General features: G+C 32.3%; 1 protein-coding gene across 13 annotated transcripts in view; it reads left to right on the plus strand.

The window, feature by feature from the left end:
* Positions 1-21,294, plus strand: part of GPHN (gephyrin) — a 762,070-nt gene that overhangs the window by 515,925 nt on the left and 224,851 nt on the right. The window contains exon 11 of one of the 13 annotated variants that reach the window (XM_074290421.1): positions 799-864. The exons of 11 other annotated variants lie outside the window; for them this stretch is intronic. In XM_074290421.1, coding sequence (XP_074146522.1) covers positions 799-864 — 66 coding nt within the window. Of the gene's footprint in view, positions 1-798; positions 871-21,294 lie in introns of all 13 variants that reach the window. One more of the 13 variants, XM_074290423.1, reaches the window with a different exon arrangement.

Raw genomic sequence — 21,294 nt, forward strand, 5'->3', positions numbered from 1 at the left:
CATTGTCTATCTGTGAGGTTTCTTTTCTTTCTCCCTTTTTATTTTGGGGGAAATTAGCCAGTATAAACTTTTACCTTGAGTCATCCTAAAATTTGAATGAAAAAAATACAGTATATGTATGAGAGACCTTTATTGAAATTACTGATGGTGACATAATGAGATTTCATGGAAAGGAAAGACAGTACCTATAGTTACAACAGCATCTACGGTATGCTGAATATTGTGTGAGAGTGGTTGTTGAGGGCAGTACGTGGGTGTGGGTGTGTGGGTGTAATTTTGATTTCAGCTTTGAATGTATTTTACAACAATTTGTAAGTGTATGTTTACTGATATTTTCATGTATATACACTGTGAACATGTATATACATAAATATGTATTTGACAACAAAAGATGTAGGATCCAATCAATTTGTTATTTTAATATGGATTGCCTGCCTACAACAGTGTTTTGGGAGGAAAAGTCATTTCTTCCCTCTTAAAAAAAAAAAAAAAAAAAGAAAATTTAAAAGAGTAAGTACCTGGGAAATTATTTGGCCAGTTATTATATTTATTTCCCTTTTATTACTGCTGGGGGGGAAAGCTTCTCATAAGTAAACAAAATACAATGTTGATCTCCAAATTATTGGTTTATTTAACATGTATGCTTGTGTTATACAAAAGAACTTTGATGTCATGAAATGTTTTGCCAAAGGCAGTGAGAAATGTATAATACTATGATCTTATCTTGAAAAGAAAAGAAGAAAAAATGCAAATAGAACAAGTTGCTTTTTCAATTCATTTTCTGATGTTTACATGTAGCTCCATCGAAAGCTGGAGGAGCTCAGAGATCACCTAGAAGGCAATGTGAAAGGATACTCTCTCAGAGTAAATGTACGATTTCACTCGGTGATTTTTTTTCTAAACTTCCGCTGGCTGGTAACACCAAATCTAATTGGTTTGTCCTTTCATCTCCATCTTTTTCCTTTCTCTCTCTTTCTCCCTCTCTCTTTCTTTCTTTTATAGCTGGGGTTTCATGCTAACATATATGAGATAAAGACACCAAAACTGTCAGGATTTAAAAGAATATACCACACTGACCAATATTGGGGTTCATTCGATAACTTTTAGACCAATTATTAAGTAAAAAATTCCCTGCTCAAAATCAAATTTGTTCCTATAAACAGTTACTTGCTGGGAATCACTTTTTAAGAGACTTCATTTTGAAGCTTTTCCACCAAACTATTTTTCACCTCTCATTAAAAAATATTAAGCAAAATTTTAAATTATGGGCTGGTTTAGGCAAATGAAGCCTTGATGCTTCTCAAGCTTGGTCTGTGTGGGAGATTAATGTGCTCCATGTCAATCATTAGGAAAAATAATTGATGCCAGAGTGAGATTATAGGTAAATTGGCAAAAGGATTATTCTGTAATTCAATAGAATAAGTTAACAAAGTTCTTAATTCACACATTTTTAAAATAATCTAAGGTGTTCTTTAATTAAATCCAAATGAAATAATTATATCTTAACTAGACTCAAAGTGTCATAAAAATATTTGAGATACTATATAGTTCTATGCCTAAAACAGAATTTTGGAGAAAGTTGGCCACAAAACAAAGCATTACTTTGGGTATTTAATTTTTCACATTGCATCTAATACATCTTTTGTACAGGGCATATTTTTCATGACAATAAAGTTGGATGTTAGGATTTAGATGAAAATTATTTATGAGCTGCTTAATGTACTTCTCACTCCTTAACTTGTGGTTTTTATTATAAATATATCAAACTGGCAGCGCTAAGTGGTACAGTGGATACAGCACCAGCTCTGAAATCAGGAGGACCTGAGTTCAAATCTGGCCTCAGACACTTAACACTTCTTGGCTGTGTGACCCTGAGCAAGTCACTTAACCCCAAATACCTTAGCAAAAAAAAGAAAAGAAAAGAAAAGAAAGAAAGAAATATATCAAACTTCTCAACTCACTTTTTAGAATAATTTTGAGTATTTTGTAATTAAAAATAGGATACTTATCCAAATAGGATAGGAAGTGAATTGAGAGAGGGTGCATGCTGTAGTTGATAAAAAGTAAATGTCAAATCCAGGAAAATCTGGATTCAAATCCTACTTTTGCCACATATTGACTTTGTGACTCTGGCCATATCACTTAACTTCTCAGTCTCTGGGTAACTCTTGAAAGGATCACATATTGCAGATCAAATACTAGTCTGAACTGGCAGTTGTTTCCTTACCCAGAATTCCTCTATACTAATGAAATTGCAGCTCTAGTTCCTATGCTTATGAAGTGGATTTGGCAGACAAGAGTATAATATACTACAGTAAAAGAATGTATAAATCTTTTCAACCTGAACTCTATTCTTGGAGCTTCAAAAAAGAATAGCACCTATGAATCTTAGTTCTTGATTTTACTAGTATCATAGTATAATAATAGTTTTGAAACAGTCAAAGTGGAATCAAATGTTATGGTTGTCTCCTTGTTTCATTGGGTTATTTGGTCTAGCTTCCAAATAAGTAAGAAAGTCATGTACTTTTCAAGTCTAGATCCTCAAATCCAAAGCTGTAAAGTACATAATTCCGAAGACTTATACCTATACAAGTAATTAATTTAAGGATGTTAGTTATGAGGGTTTCAGCTTTCCACATCATTCTACCAAACCAGAGATTTCCAAGAAAATTCCCTGGGTCTACCAGGTCCTTCATACCTCAGTCACAACTGTACCCCATTAGAAAACCTTAACATAAATTTATTCCTTTTTACATTAGTTTCATCAGCACATATAAAGAAACCAGAAATATGCTTAGGTGAAAATTTTAAGAATATGAATAAGCTTATTTTTAATATTATACCTTCTTTATAAAAGGTATGAAAATAGCATCATTTTTTTTCTCTCAGGGAAGACAAGTCCATAGAGAGAATTATTCTTAGTGTTGCAGTCATAAAATTATAACTCTATAATATATATATATATACATATATATAATTATTTAATGTTTGCTTACAATATCATTTCATTTTTTTTAACACTTCATTGGGCAGTATTTTGTTTGCCCAGATTTCCATATGAAGGGATATTGAATATTAGGTGTTACTATTGATTAAGTGTTGTATGTGGACTAACATCTAGAAAAGGAAATATTAAAATGGAACCCACTGTCTCTAATAAACTCAATGCAAGGAAAGTTACAAACTGCATGAGTAGTCTCGGCTCATTCATTTCTGCTTAATTCATCTTGCCCTAAAATTCCTTTAGAGGAACTATTTTTAATGAGTACTGTGTCTTTCAGGCAGAACAAAGCATACACAGATTAATTCAGATTATTTATCATTCATTAGTGGAGTCCCTTGAAATTAAGATTTTATTAATACTTTTCCAAAGTTAAGTTGGCATATAAAGTTGTTTTATTTTTTTATAAAGGATTAGATTCATTACAGAGGCCATATATAAGAATAGCTATGTATTTCAAGAAATGCCATGAATATTCAGTAAAATAGGGAATTCAGAACAAGTGGGTTTGGCTTACCATATTTTTCTTTTTTGTGTTGATTGTGTTAGGTGAGGAAAATCTTCAAATCACTTTGTGAAAATAAATCCTTACAGTTTCTTATCTGACAGTTTCTAAAATATAGTTGTATTAAGGAAAGGGGAGTACAAGAGGAAGGCTAGGAAATAGAATTTTTTTTTAATGAAATATTTGAAACTATTAAATTTCTCCCTTATAAGAAGAACTTATAAACAAATAAGAATACTGGGATCCTACAATCTAGCCAAAGAATATAACATGTGCATTACCATTTTTTATACACTAAAGAGTAAAGGCATATTAAACATGACTTAATTTTAGTCACTGTCTTGCATATTAAATATGACTTAATTTTAGTCACTGTCTTTAATTATCATTAAAAGGACATTTTTTAATATTAAAATGCTTGAATATCATCTGTCTAGGTTAATAGATAAGAAAAAGAATTCTAAATTCTTGGAATGAAGGTAACAAAAGAAAAAGATCCCAAATAGAAGAAAAAATAATTCCCCTTTTTATCAAAAACAGAGAATCAAAAACCTTTTATCAAAAACCTGAGAGAATTTTTAAAAACTACTATAGATGCCAAAGAAATATTTTTAAAAATTATTGAGTAAATAATTAGAATTAAATTTAGATAATTAAAAGTAATAATCTGAGAAATATTAATGTCATATAGCTTTTTCAAATAAGAATTGATTGGTTAGAAAACAGTCAAACCCATTCTGCACACATATATGGTATCTAGGATATACTATAACATATTTAACATGTATGGGAATGCCTGCCATCTAGGGGAGGGGGTGGAGGCAAGGAGGGGAAAATTCGGAACAGAAGGGAGTACAAGGGATAATGCATATGTACTATCAAAAAAAAAAAGTTATAATTATAAAATTAATTTTAAAAATTAAAAAAAAGAAAACAGTCAGGCCTTAAAGATTGTTTATAATTATTCACTAATATATAGCCAAATATACAACTTTAAAAAAGAAGAGGCTTCACTATATGCATGTGTTTATGTATGTGTGTGTATATATTTATAATACCTGGATCAGGTGTCAGGTGAAAAAATGAAAAGTTTAAACTACTCTCTTTTATTTTCTTCATTCTTGATAGGATTCCATCCTGCTACAAATAATTCACTCCTTGCTCAAGATATTTAATAATATCTTGTTTTGTTTTACTTTTTTAATTAAACACATCAAGAAAAGATAAAAAAAATTTTTAATGGAGAGAAAATGATTGTGAAGACAAATAATTGGAATTTAATAAGTAAAAGTTAGAAATAGATATTAATGTGTCAGAACTATGACAATTTTATATTTATATAAAACATTTTACATGTTTATTATTCTATTACTACCAACAAAGAAGAGGAATTATTTTTATTTAATAAAAGGAGCTATGGCTTGAAACAGGAACAAGTTCATAGAAGATACTAAGGAAAATATTGTAATTAAGTCACAATGGCTCAGTCCATTGGCAAGTATGCTTATTTTTGAAGAATAATAGGAAATGTTCAGGAATGGACTTACAGAAATATCTGTTAAAGGATTCTCTTGAAGGATAATTCAGTAGTAGTGCAGATAATGTATTAATTCACCCTAGAAATTTATTTATTACTTAATGTAGAGGTTTTTACTTTAGCATAGTCATGTACTTTCATGTTACATATTTATGATGTCCAAGCAAGTCTTTGCATTTATGAATGCTGTTCATGTGTTTTCTTTATTTATCATATATTTACATAAATACAAATACAGATTATTCCACTGAAATGTCTTACACTGAAATGTCGGTGAATAGAAATAGTAAAATCATTTCCTTCCGGAATCTAGAGCTTTGAAAACAGAATTATTCATTTCATGTGGCTTATGTTCTTATCAGTTATGTCTAGAGATTAATAAACTTGTTAATCTGTCATGTGACTATACATGTTTTGTCTTTTCTTTTTACACCATTTTGCCCCACAAACATAAAATTAACCTTATGCTCTTCATCTGTTTATTCTCTGTTATTATAGTCCCAATCAGGAATGTAAAAATAAGCTCTATTTCTAGTCATTTATTTAAAGAGCTAATGATTAGACCAGTGATTAAGCTAATACATTTTCTTTCATAAGTACTTTTGTTTTATACATTGAATATTCCATTTATTATTACTATATTATTATTATCACTATTTTGTAATAAAGAAAGCTCTTTCCCCTAAGGAAATATCATTTTCTCTTTTGAATTCCTTTTAATTCTCCATTATGACTTTACCAAAAGTCATAATTCTTGCTACAAACAAAAATATGAGAACATAACAACATAATCATAGTTTAATATATGCACCTGAAAAAGGTGTCTATATCAGGAAATATCCCAGTTTGATTGGGGGAGTAGGAGCAGTTGTAACATTGTAGCTTAATTTTATGATAAATACAAAGTGTTACTCTTGGTGAAAATTATTCCACTCCACTAGCTTTTTACATTTTTCAGGCAATCCTAAATGCTTCTTACTACTTGCATGGTGTCTTTTGACTCTTAATGATCCTTGATACTGGATTACTAAAATGTTCTATTTGGCTTAATATTATATGTGAAAAGAAATAGTATGGTGTGGTGGATAGAGAAGTGTTTTCAGTCAGGTGAGGTCTGAGTTCAAGGTAAACACTAACAGGGTATTGTCCCAAGGTATCTCACTTAAGCTCTCAGTATCTTCCAAGCAAAGTTGCAGAAAAGGACAAAGTTTGGTTTTAGGGTGGGGGTGGGCAGCACTTGCCAGAAGTCCCTATTGTAATGAAATCTCAGGTCTAAACCAAATACATCGATCTTGGAATTATTAACAACATAAACAGTTTTTATTTAGTGTCATGACTGCCTTGACAAGGAGTATATAAATAAGTTAATCATCAATGAATGTTAGGTTTGACTCATTAAAATATTAACAACCCTACTGTGTTACACAAGTAAAAGAATCCCCTGAATGTTTAAAGTTAATCAAAATGATTTTGAAATGTAGCAATCATATTTTTATACAAAATTTCCATTTTTACTCTGGAATTAGAAACAGAAAATTCTCATCCAGAATTTATAAAACCATTTACAATAATGACATTACCTAAATCAACATTCTGTATACTGGTACTTCTGGAAAGGTGTTTATTGTTCATAGCCAAAATCTTCTCAGAACTGACTTTAACTATTATAAAAGACAAATAAATCTCCTTGGTAACAGAAAATGGAGTATAGAATACCACACTGGAGTGCTATCAGCCAAACTCTTTTTAATAAGTTTTCTCAAAATTTTCTGATTTCTTTTAGCCCTGAAAACAGGGACAGAACAATTGGAGAGAGAGCATTGATTTAGAGATAATATAGTCCTGCTTTTCTGCAAAATGACAAAATTCATCTTTCTCTGAATTTGCCACACAATAAAGAAAAATACAAATATAACTTTTTTTAAAAGACACCATTTGGCACTACATTTTTTAAAATGATGAAAAGTACCTCCCCAAGCCACTGAATATCAGAAACTCCTTTGCTTGGGGTTAGGTTTATATTAGTTACAGCCTCTAACTATTATATAAATGTTTTAATACCCACTGAGTTTTCTCCTAAATATCTCATCCTTCTAAGTTTTCAGAGAAAAGACAGAATCAAATCTCCTAATAGAAACTACTTGATTCATTATTTCTCCTTTACTGTCATTCCTCCTCCTTACATCTATGCATCTTGAATTGTTATCCCAAATTTGTTGCTAGAATATTGCAAATTTTTTTATATAAAAGAAGTATTTCTAGTTATATCTATCTTCATTAAAATTGAGATCATGTGGCAATTTAAATGAAGGACAAATGAGCACTGGGTTCTGAACTTGGAATGGATTCAGCATTATAGAATCCATTAAACATGGCTTAAATGAAAATGAAGAAAAGCAAAATGGGTCTGGTAAGGAAGCTTTTGTGTTCAAATAATCTATTTGAAAATATGTGTATTCAATGATGTTGTCATTGGGTGGTATTTTTTCTTATAAATTTGGAAGTTCACTAATCCTGAGAATGGACAAGTGGGAGGAAGAAAAAAAAAGATCAGAATATGCTGACTTTGGCATCCTGGGGAGAGGATGGCAATAATATATATTCAAGAGTCACTCAATAAATAATTTCAAATGTGATTTTGAACTAATAATAATCAGTGTGGCATAGCAGGAAAAAGTAATCCCAATGTGCTATATTGCCCAAATAAGCACAATTCTGCCAGGTTTTGAGCAGAGGAAAAACATCCCCTTACTTCATTTTATTTTTTAGCCTGGTATTTTCAAGAAAAGATTCCACTTCTGATGGCTTGAGGCCTGGCATATTTTCGAACTAAATGTCTTCTTATAACAACTACTGAAATCCCTGGCTAATGTGTTGGTGTTGGAACCATCTAAACTTCTGAGACCCTTACTATGCCATCTTTCCTTTTTAACAGTGTTTTCTTTTCCTCACTGCACAACCAGGCTCGGCTTCCCTCGTGCTCATCTACCTATAGTGTTTCTGAGGTATATTCTGCACGTGTTTTATTACACAGTCAACAACATGCTCGCCCTCACTGTTTTTTTTTTTGTTTTTTTGTTTTTTTTTTTAATTTTATTTTCCTTTTGCCTTAATTTATTTTGCCTTGCACTTTGCACAACCTGCCTGGAAAGGGAGGGAGAATCAAAAAAGAGTTATCTCTTTGGATGGGGGAAATGGGGGGCAGGATGGCATATAGGATGGTCTCCTTTAATACATTGCTTCAGGGTCCAGTTTGACATTTGGGAGCCATTATTTTATCATTTTAGGATTGCTAAAATTCAAAAATTTAAATATATACCTATATTATTACTAGTAAACCTCTGCCAAAGTTGCTTTAAATTAAATCATTTATTACTAGGAGAGGCAGTGTGGAGGGAGCAATGGAAAGAGAGCCAGATATAGAATCAAAAGACTGTTCAAAACCTGGTTCTGCCTCCTCTTATCTCTGTTTGACCCGCAACGTCACTTTAACCTCCTGAGCCTCAGTTGTCCTGTTTGTAAAATGAGAGGAGTGGACAAAATAGCCTCTCAGTCCTCTTCTGGTTCTAAATCTATCATGTTGTGGCAGAGATTCCAGGTTGTAGACTTGTCTCTCCCCTCACAGCTGAAACATAACACTCTAAAAGTCATTGTCTTTTTCAAGAGTGAATAGCAAAAATTTGCTGTTGTTTTTTTTCCACAGCAAAACCAGTTCAGTTATTCAACAAAGCCATTTTTCCAGGCCATTTCTTTTGCCAAGATTCTCACAATTAAGAAAGGCCTACAACTCAAAAGATTCTGGCTCTTTTAATAAAATAGTTGAGATTAAGATTTGAGCTGTCTCTTTGCTCTTTTGGGAGAAAAATAACGTTTTCTTCTTCCTCTAAAAGGATTAATTGAAATCTCATCACCAGACTTTCAATAACCTTTTGATCCCATTTTTCAAAGCAAAAACATTGTTAAATAGTAAAAAAAGTTAGAACATATTTAGCTCAAACTGTGATTGAAAAAGTTACTTTTAATATGAGTCTGGGAATTTCAAATATTAGCTTCTGATTCTACAGACATAAGACATTTTTACTTATATTAACTCTGTACTACCTCAAGCACATGTTGACACATATGAAATCCACTCAGCTCTTACTATACAAATATACTACTTATAAAACACACACACACACACTGTAGTTCTATCAGATTGCAGATAAAATTTTCAGAACCAGCATGTAGAGTATCATCTTTTGACTTGTAAATTGAAGAAACCAGCTCCAAAAGCAATTAAGAAAGAATGAATTTATGTTCTTATTACTGAGTCATCTTTTAACTTGCAAATTAAAGGAGCCAGATCAGAAAATAATTAGAAGAGTCTAAAACTAGAGTCTTTCGCTATGATATTTACTGAATCATTTCTAATTATTGTCATTTTTTTATTTGCAAGCTATAACTTTCTTAAATTTTTTTCTTACAATTGGTTTTGAGGAGAATTAATCTTTATTGAACCTAATCTTTGTAGAAAAAAGGAAAATCATGTGAGGAAAAAGAATAAATAATAATTTCAGTCAAGAACCTCGACTTGAAATTTGATACTATCTCATCACTACAGTTTTCATAGGACACTTCATTTCATAATTTGCCCCTTATGTAAGTTCTCAGTGTAAAAAATAAGTAACTTGTTTCACCCTGTCACACTATTTCTTAGTGTAACAGGAACAGCTGTGGAACCATCTCCAATAATCCATAGCAACTTTCAGGATATTACTTTCTCTATCATGGTATATATAGAAGATATTTCAGGTTGTAATATGGAACTGATTTCTGGGGCATTATTGTTTGACAAGCCATTTGTTCTAAGACACTCCATATATAAGTATGTTATAATGGTCTCTGATTTGAATTTATCCCATGTAGTTTTATTTTGTACAAAAAGCAAGCATTGTACAAAAGCAAGAATAGAAGTAAAAACCTCATAAATTTCTTTCATCAGTTTGCACAAAATATCTTAAAACTAAATCTAAGCCTAAAAACAATATAAAATAAATTCAACCCAAACTTTCATTTTGTGCAAGTCATATATTCAATGATGAAAAAAAACATAGTTTTTGTCTCACTGAGCTTACATTCTATTAAAAAATATAGATAGATAGATAGATAGATAGATATATGTATATATATATATATACTTTATATATATATATATATATATATATATATATATATATATATATATATATATATATCTCCAAATAATTATAATACATGTTGCAATGTGTCAGGGTGCATAGGAGAGGAATGAGAGATTGGAAAAAGGAAGGATACTATTAGGAAAGGAAATAGCTATCAGGATAGGCTTCTTGAAGGAGATAGTATCTGAACTAGATCCTTGAAAGTCAAAAGTATAAATTTAGAGAGAATCTGTCCTAATTTAGCCTCTTCAAAAATACAGAATCATTTTTTTTAATATCAGATGAACTTGTATCTTATGAAAAAGTCTATTAAGTGCTTACTATGTGCAAATTTTGTACTAAATGCTGAAGATATAGCTACAAAAGATTCCTTTCCCTGAAGTAGTTAACATGCTAAAAAAGAAAAGACCTGGATGTTATGGTTTGGAAAGTCACGATAGTGAGTAAAGCTATAGGGAAATGACTAGACCCTGCCTTTTCCAGTTTCAGTAGCATTGTTGATTCAAATACAGTTTTAGAACTGGTAAGAGATAAGAAGAGACTAGTACCAGGGCACATAACAAGAAGGTACAAAGTATGACTAAAATTAACCTAGAAAGGGTAGGATATGAAAAACACTTAATTGGTTAGCCCAAGACCCTGGATGGGAGTCAATGGAGCTAAAAGTCCTTTAGGACATGTTCTTTGGTTTGGAGAGTATAGAACATAGATGATGAAAAGAAGATAGATTTTAGTTCATTTTACCTAGAAAGCAAAATGTTAGAAGGGAATTTATTTTTTTTTTTTTGGTGGGGGGGGGGGGGAGGGATGGAAAGATAGATCAGAGCCAGATTATATAGAGCAGAAACCAGAACAGTGCAAGAAATTGCAAGAGTCAATGGATTGTTGGAAGAAGACCTCAAAATATTAGAGAAAAAAAGGAACAAGGATAAAGATGGAGGCCTTTCTGACACTAGAGGAATAAGGAATGGGTTCTGTAAGTAGGCATATAGAGAGTTAAAAGAATGGAGAAGAGTAATTGAAAAAATTTATATGGAACACTTGAGGGGGAAAAAAAATCAATTGGGGACTGAGGTAATGAATCAGAGATGAATAAAAAGATTGCCACAAATTAAAAAGGATTTAATGAGAGTGGTTTGTTGTGAATTCAGCCAGTGAGTCTTGATGATTTTCTCCAATTTCTCTCAGCAATTGAAAAGTAGTAAAGCAACTAATATACCCTTTCTTCCCTATAAAATTTATTGAGCACCTACTATATTTCATAAAGCCAGATAATGTATATACAGTCATTTATAAGGGAAAAGGAGAACAATAACAACTTAGGAGATATGTATAAATATTATAGAAGGTCATTTGAATTTTGAAAGAAATTAGTATTACTCGTAGAAAGAAATAAGAAAACAGGCCATCAACAAACATTTTTTAAGCAGTACTATGCTGTTATGGGAAATACAAAAAAGAAGCCTCTGCCCTCAAGTCCTTCATTCTAAAGAGGAAAACAACTCTGCAAAAAAAAGTTATGTACTTACAAGATATATACAGGGTAGGTGGAACATAATCTCAGAGGGAAGTGGAGGGAACAAATCCCGATCTCAGAGGGAAGTGGAGGGAACAAATCCCGGAGTTGGGATTTGGCTGAGTTTTAAAGGAGTCTTAAAGGCAGAGATTAGAAAAGAAAGCATTACAGTCATCCGGGCAACTAGTAAAAAGACACAAGAGTTGAGATACAACTATCGTATGCAGGAAATAAGAAGGCCACTGTTGATGGTTACAAATGATAGATGCAAATATATGGAGAGGAACAAGAAGAGGAGATGAAAAAGAATACTAAACAAAAGGATTTCTGTATTTGATCCTAGGGTACTAGGAAATGTGTTGAGAATTCTTCTACTCATATATCATGAGATCCTCCCAGAGAATAGTGCTATCAGCATTGATCTGAAGGCCAATAAATCAAGGGACAAAGCTAGAAGGTAAAAAGTTTAATTAGCATCAGTTGATGAACAGTTGTCAAATAGATAGTCATGGGCCCAAACAAAGGGAGGTACATACATAAATGGGTTTCTATACAATCTGACATTCTGTGGCAAAAAGAAAAGTTCAATTAACCTATTGAGTCAGTTTACTAACCACTTTTGTTATTTGGGATGTTGAGTAATTAAAAATAGGATGGCAGTCAGTTTGGTAGAGAATGTGTTAACTTTGAAGTCTTATGAGTTACTCAAAAACAGATTTGTTCCGTGTAAATCTATGTTTTCTCTATAATTAATCTTATCAGAGTGTTCTATTTGGGCTGTAAAACTCTAAGGTAGTAGAGACCTCTCTTCAAGGCAGGATTAGTCATGCTTATTTTTTCTTTTCCCACCTAAAGGTCTCTATTTACATGTATACCCTAACTCTGTTTCTCTAGCTTGTAAGGTTAATTTTTTCTGGGGATTGTCCACTTCCTCCATTATATTTTAGGCTTGCACATTATTCAGGGAGTAACAGGAAAACCAGTTAATTTGAAACAGAATGCATGAAGGAATACAATGTGCTGTTCAATAGTTGGCTGATAGAATAATAATAAATTTTAATTGGGTTTGTCTTAAATATGATTTTAAGTTTATTAAATCTATGATAAAAAGCCTTCCCATGATATAGAAGGAGACTGACATTTCATTACCATAATTTCCTAGATGAGGAAACTCCCTCTATTAATATCATAACTTTTTTTATCTATTATTCACATTTTTAGGCATGTGTTTTAACTCATGAAACATAATTTAAAAAGCAATATGTAATTTTTTTAAATGAAGAAAGGCATCTCCTAACACAGTTTCTTATTGTCATTATTTTATAAAGATGCTATCATTGGGTACATGTAGCCATACTTCATCATATTGGCCCCTTGATTTTGGCTTAGCCCTTAAGAATCATCTTCATATTGGGGGCTCAAAAAAACTAGGGTGAAATAAAAATGTATGAATAGTATGACACAGTGTCATACTTCTACAAAGAGATTCATCTTTTTATGTCAAACTCAAAAAAAAAGAGAAAAAAATTTTCTGCTGAAGTCATAAGTGACTCTCCATCTTATATCAATATTCATTCATATAGTGTTCATTTTTAAAGGATAATTTAACATTGATTTAGAACTTCCTTTGTTCAACCTAAACAAGATTTACCCAATCCCCTGTGCATTGATAATTTTGTTTAAAATTACAAAACAAAATGTGTCATGCCATAAGAGAAGTACTTTTGGAGTCCAGAAGACAGAAAGATTTCTTTTGGCTGGAATATCAGAGAAGGCAAAGATGGGGAGAAAAGATAATCCACTGAGAAGTAATACTAGTGAATGATAGTTCACTAACTGAAGTGTGTAATATAGCAAAGAACATGTAGGATTTGGAGTCAGAGGCCCTTTTGTTAGCAATCCCAGTTTTGTCACTTACTTACTGTCTTGATGACTTTGGGCTATATAAAGGGCTAGAACTGAGCAATGCACTTGGATAATGAATTGCCAATTGGACAGTTCCCTATTAACTTGTTTGAAGGTTGACCCTCCCCAGCTGTTCTGTGCTGACTTGATTGGTGGGACAAAGAGGGGGAAGTGATGTGTGTGGGAGGAGGAGGAGGAGGAAGAGGAATTGAGACGAGATGCTGAGTCAGTCTCTCCAAGCTTTTGAGAGAGGACAGTGTGTGTGAGGTTGCTAGGCCTAACCCCCTGACCTTGACTGTAAAAGATCAAGAATAAAGCCCTTTAGTGATCCTGACTCCAGCTGATTTCTGGGAAGACAAGAGTTCCAGCAGGGCAAATCACTCCAGCCCTCAGTTTCCTCCTCTGTAAAATAAAAATGATACTTATAACACTTCCATCTCAGAGCTATTATATTAAATAAAATAATGTACATAAAATACTTTGAAAATCTTAAAATACTAGGTAAAGAATCCTATTATTTTGAATTTCCTATGCAGTTCTCTATGATGTTGTTAATTCATATCAGTTATATCTGACTTCAGATATAATTTGGGGTTTTCTTGGCAAAGCTACTGGAATGGTTTGTCATTTTTTTCTCCAGCTCATTTTTATATTTGAGAAATTAAAGGTAAATAGGGTTGTGACTTGCCCAAGGTCACACAACTAGTAGATGTGTAAGACCAGATTTGAACCCAGGTCCTCCTGAAGGCCAGCACACTCTCTATTATATCAACTAGTTGCCCCACAATTCTGTGTACATAAAAAACAAATATTTGGTGATTGATTGTTTTGGTTAGAATCGATATCTGAGAAGTGCAGAGATTTGTCAGGTTTCTTGAAGGATCAGTTTTAGGGCTAGGTCAGTAGTATTGATACCCTAATACTAAGCACTGTATACATGTTATCCTTACAATTAATTTCCATGCTATATGACCCCTTCATAAAACCTTTTTTTAAGCTTAATTTCAAGTAAAGCCAGTTTCAAATACTTGTTGATGCTGATACCTCAGTAAATCTTAATGGATATGAGGGGAGAATGCAAGTTGTTGAGTGTTCTCTCTGACCCCTCTTCTGTGGCTCAAGTTCATGACATTTTTTTAAACTCCACAGTTCTGTTTTTCATGTCCCCATGAGAACCTCTGGGTGGGCTCTCTTTCAAAGGGATTGATTGCCAGTTTGAGAAAAACTGAGCTTGTATATCTGGAAATTTTGTTCAGATTAAATCCATAGGAATTAATACAGAGAAAAGAATAACTGATGTGAGTTAGGAAAGCAACTCCTAGTTCCAAATGATATGTACTTGTGGTTCAGTAAAAATACTGAGATTGATATAGGCACCAAATGTTATGTTTCAGTCATGTAAAGAATTCACAATGGCCATTCTCCTTGGCAAAAGGTAGCTTTATTTAAGAGAAAAGGTTATAGACAAAATGAAGCAGCATAATAGACACCGGGAATGGTAAATATGAAATAAAGTTGGAAGAGCATGTAACAATTAAAAATGGAAAAAACAAGTTCCCTAATAGAACTTACAATTAACCAGGAAAAAGGGAACATTCTGTGAGATTGATGTCCTTAATTGACAGACTAAAATCTAAAAAGAATTTAGCATCCTAAAAGAATTAGCTATAAAGAGGAGAAAGAGAAGAAAAATACCATGAGGCATAGTGAGGGGATGAGAGGAGAGACACCACATTGTGGCATCAGGGTGGGGGAGAGCAAAGACACTACAAGGCAGAGTGCCATGCTAGATTCAGCAAAAATGGCATGGCCATAAACAGATTTCTAGAGGAAATTTAACCCCAAGGGTTTGACACAATTTGTATTTCTGAGTGAACATAGCAAGGCAAGGTGAGGTTTCCCAAGACTTCCCAGAAGATGGGACTTTAAGATTGAACTGGTCCCCAGCAGTGCTCTTCCTTGCTTGTCTCAGGGAGTAATGTGGTCAGTACGTCAGGCTTTCTCTGTAAACCCCACCTAGTTACTTCGGATCTCATCAGTAATTACAAAATAGAGTAGGTTAAGGATTATTAATAAATGACTAGAAAATAATTTGATGAATCCTGTCTGAGATGGAAACTAAAATCTGATGTTATTGATAAGCAAATAGAACATTTGTCTCTAATTAAAGCTATAGGATTATTACCCAGCTACAAAAGGGAAACAATTGGTCAGTAATTTAAGCAAAAAAAAAAAAAAGGAAGGGTTGATGTATCAATTTCCTTTGACCTTTTTTAAAAAAATCAATATGTTTCTCAGAATGAAAATCAATCTTCTTTATCAAAGAGATTTTTTTACTCTTTTTGGACTGAGCCCCAGAATTCTTTTTTCCTATGCCCTTATGCTCTACAGGCCAGCATTTTCTCTGCATTATTCTCCTTCTTTCTTAATTAACCCAATTGCCTCTCCTGTCTAGGGAGACAGTGCCAACACACAACCTTCACAGCTTCCAGTAAATTACAGAAGTTTAATGAATACTAAGTAGCTCATGATCATACCTTATACCGGAAACCTTGGATTTAATGCCACACGTCTCTTCCCCTTAGATTTGTAGGCATTTTTGAGTTATCACTAATTCTTTTGGAACTCTTAAATACATAGATATATATTTTCCTGACTACTAGCAATATCAATTTTCTCTACATATCTTTTTCTTGTGCCCATAGGCACGTTCATTTGTGTACAGTGGAGTTTATAGGCTGGTCTACAGCAAATAAAACTATCAGCTTTCTGTGGTTATCATTTCTATACCTTTCAAAAGCACTTCTTTTCCATAGATAATGTCTCTCTGTTTTGTGTAAGAATTCAGTCCTTTTGATAGACCGTTTTATGTTTCCAAACTGCATTTGCAGAATCAGTCATAAATTTCTCTTTAGTCTCTGAATAGAATCTCTTACCAGCCATGTGAGTTTGGGAAGTTGTGCTTTAAAATATTTTTAAAATGAAGTATTTAAAATTTCCTTTCCATCATTTTTCCAAGAGTAAATTTGACAAGGTTCTTAACATCTTCTGTAACTATTGTATAGTTTATTACTACTATTAGTATACTATTTTGTAATATACAACTATAATAACTATTTCATAAATGATTACATTTGAATTTCCACAGAGCTTTTTAAAAATTGCATTTATTCCATTGATTCCTTGACTTTTCTAGATGTCTTTAGGGTTTTATTTTATTTTGTTTTTCACTACTGTTATGGATAGAATCAGCTTAATCTTTGACCAAGTTCTTTACACAGTTTGCTCTTTGTAGAATATAGTGAGATATTTTATTTGCCCAGTGATTAGACATAGGGAAGAAGTCTGAAATTTTGGGTATTTATCTGTAGCTTCACAATCAACTTGTTCTTACCTAAGGAATCACTACTATACTCTTTTTTTTTTTTTTTTTTTTTTTTTTTTTTACCCTAGGTCTGCTACATCATCACCTTAAGGAATGTGGAACAATAACATTTTTTGAGTATTTTTTTTTTCATTCTATGTGTCTAGTCTTTCTTCCTTTTGCTTTCTGGCTTCTGCTTTTCATGTTATTTCTTTGTCTTAGAAAATACTTTCAAGTCAGAAAGAGCCAGAAGGCTCTGTTGTCTAATTTGTTAAGCAAGTCTATTGATTTAATCCTATTACACTTTTTTAGATATGCCCTTTGTTATCTAGAATTGTTCTATTATAATACTATGGCAATTTTACACTTTCCATGAAGTGTACAACAAAAGTTCATTTGTCATTTGGTTGTTTAGATTTTAAAATACATCAAAGTATTCAGGTATTGAGTTCCAGTTTGGTGCATACCAATGTATCCTACTTTTTATTTTTTTAATAGGCTGAAATTTGTTCTATTCAATGGTGATATTGCAGAGATGCTTGCTGAAACAAATAGAGCTACTCTATCATCTTTCTGTCAACCAAACTTTGACCTTAATCTGATATATACCTCGTATGGATAATTCTTGTCTCTCAGTCTGCCAAGTTCTAGATCTTTCATGGGCTTTTAATGGTATTTTTCTCAAGTATCCCATAACAATAACTAGCAATCAATAGTTACTTGTGATCCACTATCTAGAAAGGCAAGACATTCCATCAACAATATCTCTTCTACAATAAGATCCTAGGAGTCTAGTTAGGATAGACCCATAAACAACTAACAAAGCTGAACATAATGTCTTTGAAATCTTAAGTGGAAATTAAATGTATTTAACAAATTACAATATATTTGACAATACAATATGTATTTAATAAATAACAAAATTAATTAAAAATAATAAAACATAGATAATGTTATAGATTAAATTTTTTTTCCACGGTCCTTTCACTATTTCCTAAAGCCTATTCTTTGGAAATCAACTTTTAGCCAATAAACTCTTGATTTCTTCTGTTGAATGTATGCTGTTAGCCAATTATGTCTGTCCCCAGATTGTTTTGATTATTAGGCTGGATCTGCTGGGCTGTTCTTACCTGTTGTGACCTTTGTTCTCTTGATGCTTTTCCTCTCCAAATGTAATGTTCCATGTTGTTTATTGTTCCATGTCTCAGCATCTTTTCTTTAGGCCCTTGCCTTTGAGTCTAGATAACCAGTGCAGTTCTCTTGCTTAGCTTCTGTAGCCCATGCACAATGAAATGGCTTAGAGTTAGTTCAAGTTAAATCTTTCTGAGATTGACTATTCTTTGCATAGCTACCCTAGTACCCAAAATTTTTTCATCTTTTAAGCCAGAATTAAATATGTGACTTGTGGGCCTCATGTAGTCCACAAAACTAAGTGTGGCCCAAAGCAGATTAAAATGTAACTGGAAAATATTTAACAAATTACAATATATTTGACAATACAATATGTATTTAATAAATAACAAAATTAATTAAAAATAATAAAACATAGATAATGTTATAGATTAAAATAAAGATAATATGAAGTTTGCAATTATCCTTATGTATGAATTAATGACTTTTTGTTTCTATTTGACTTTGACATCACTGATTTAAGCAATTTTTCAGAATTCAATTATTGTCTCTCTCTGGTCACTAGATGTTCTTAGAGGCATTTGTACCTTCACAGATCTTTGAAACATTCCCTTTGTTTGCATCATTCCTCTTCTGTAATTCCTGTCCATATTCTACATTCAAATTCTGAACAAATAAAAAAGTATGGCTTTTGATATTTTCTACCAAATTTTTCATTCAATTTATATGGGCAATCTAAACTTCTGCTCAGTCTTTTCTAGAGACATAGGACTCCTTTACTGAGAAGATTTGTAACTTAGCCTTAAACATGTTCATTTCCTACAATGTACTATCTGAAGATGAAGCATCCCTTCCCTATTTAAGTTTGCTATTTAAGCAAACTTCACAGTTTATCTATTGGATCTCCACTTTTTAAAAATAAGCTTTTTTTCTTCTGAAGGAGGTGAAGTGATCAATTTTTAGGTACTGTTTTTTAGAGTTACTAGATCAAGAATTGTTTAATTTCTGATAATTTAAAAAGAACTGTTTCATACTTTAAATTTCTTACTGATCACTATGTCTCTCTAAATCTTTTATGATTTTCTCAAGGTTTTTACAGTGTCCATATTATTACACATAGTCTATTCTTAGTATTTAAAAAGGTTCCTTTTATTTCCATATTACTTCATATCACATTTTTTGAGTGTTAACTCCCATTTTATTCAAATTTCAGTTTAAGTTGTTTTTAGCAAAACAAAAATACTGAAGCAGAAGCCACACATAAAGCACAGTATAGTAATAGTCATAAATAAATATTCAAATGCTACCAACAATATATATGTGTGTGTGTGTATATATATATATATATACATATACACACACTGTAAAACAATATATATGGAACCATGCAATGCAAATAACAGTAATTCAATAGATTATACTAATAATTAGCATGTTGAAGACAAACTATATCAATGACTTCAGTGTTTCATTTAGATAAGCAACAATATCTTCAATAGCATATAATTTTAAATAGTGTGAATGGCCAGTAATGCAGTACTATTGTATATAATAGGCTTAATAGTATTGATAATCATTAATAATTAACAGCACTTACAAACACAAGTCATTTGTGTTCCAGTGCAGTATAATGAATTGATTATGAAAGAAGAAAACCTCAGAGGGGGAAGATGTTTAAATATAAAATAAAGAAGAAAAATTTATCAATATCTGAAATGGAAAGAAACAATGATGTTTTGAAATCAGAATCAGGAAGAAAGGGGAAAAAATTTTCAGGAAAAAAAAATTAATAAAATAAAATTAGCCTATATGGGAATAATATACTCTGAGTTTAAAAAGTTGCATACATCCAAAAAAAAATTTTTTTCCAGAATAAGCATCCTAATATGTGATGAAAGAGTCTTACATACACACATAAACACACCTGCACACACATACATACACACACATTGGAAAAGCCATATAGACACATGCTACTCTGTGGCAAACAATCCAGTTGGACTTAAAACAATCAAAACACTGGGGGGCGGGGGGGGGGGGGGAAGGAAGGAAGGGTAGCTAGAGATATAGAGGATAGAATACCAGCCCTTAAGTCAGGAGGACCTGAGTTCAAATTTGATCTCAGATACTTAACACTTCCTAGCTGTGTGACCCTGGGCAAGTCATTTAACCTCAATTGCCTCAGCAAAACAAAACCACACCAAAAAAAATCAAAAGACTCTAGATAAGCACCCACAGTGAATATTCAAGAGCTCTCATCAACAGAGTCTGATCTTGTGGGGCTTACCCCAAGAAAGTCATTAACTCTCTTGAGTTTGTTTCCTCTCTTTGAAGTTTCTTCAGGAAAATTTAATCTGCTCATTTTCCAAGTTTTCTAAAATGTAAAATAAAAAGAGTCCTAGAGTGCCTATGTCCCACACAAGTACTCAAAGTATAATATGCATATTGAGTATAGAATACTCTATTTCATTATACAGAAAATATATGACACAAAATATTCAGATACAGAAACCATATAAATTATTAAATTATTCCCAGCAATTCCCCCTCTAGAAATAAACTGAATGTGGAACTACCATCAAGACAGCCCTTTGGAATTCTTATGAATTCCTCTTTCCCAGAGAGTCATATTATATAGTCCCATTTTTGCCATGATTCAAGCTAAACTGTGGTTTATGTAGACCTAGAAGGTAAACATATTTTAGGAGCTTGTGAGTAAGCAACCCCTTCCCATAGGAACTGTACTTTCCGAATTAAGTCACTGGCTTTGCTCTCCCAGAAGGATATCATATAGGAAATTTGTAGGTAATCCTCTTCTTTCTCCAAGGAATATTCTGCTTCAGGAAATTTCCTTCCCCCCCCCCCCTGCCCCCAAGAGGTCCAAACCTTAGAATTCTAAATCTGGAACTGCCCACGATAAGCTGCCAATGACTTTCACTTAGAAGGCTAGATTTCAACATCATGAATGATTTTTTTTTAATCAAGAAAAAATCCTGGTATGCTTATCAGAATATATCAGAATATAGTTATGCCTCTTTACTACTCAAGAGTTTGGAATTCATAAAAATTATCTATGAACAATTGTCTCAGGATGAGTTAACATACACACCTGTCTCAGCCTGTGTATCTATAGACAATCTATTATTGCTCTG

This window comes from Sminthopsis crassicaudata, chromosome 2, assembly GCF_048593235.1.
Source record: "Sminthopsis crassicaudata isolate SCR6 chromosome 2, ASM4859323v1, whole genome shotgun sequence".
NCBI classification, from domain to species: domain Eukaryota; kingdom Metazoa; phylum Chordata; class Mammalia; order Dasyuromorphia; family Dasyuridae; genus Sminthopsis; species Sminthopsis crassicaudata.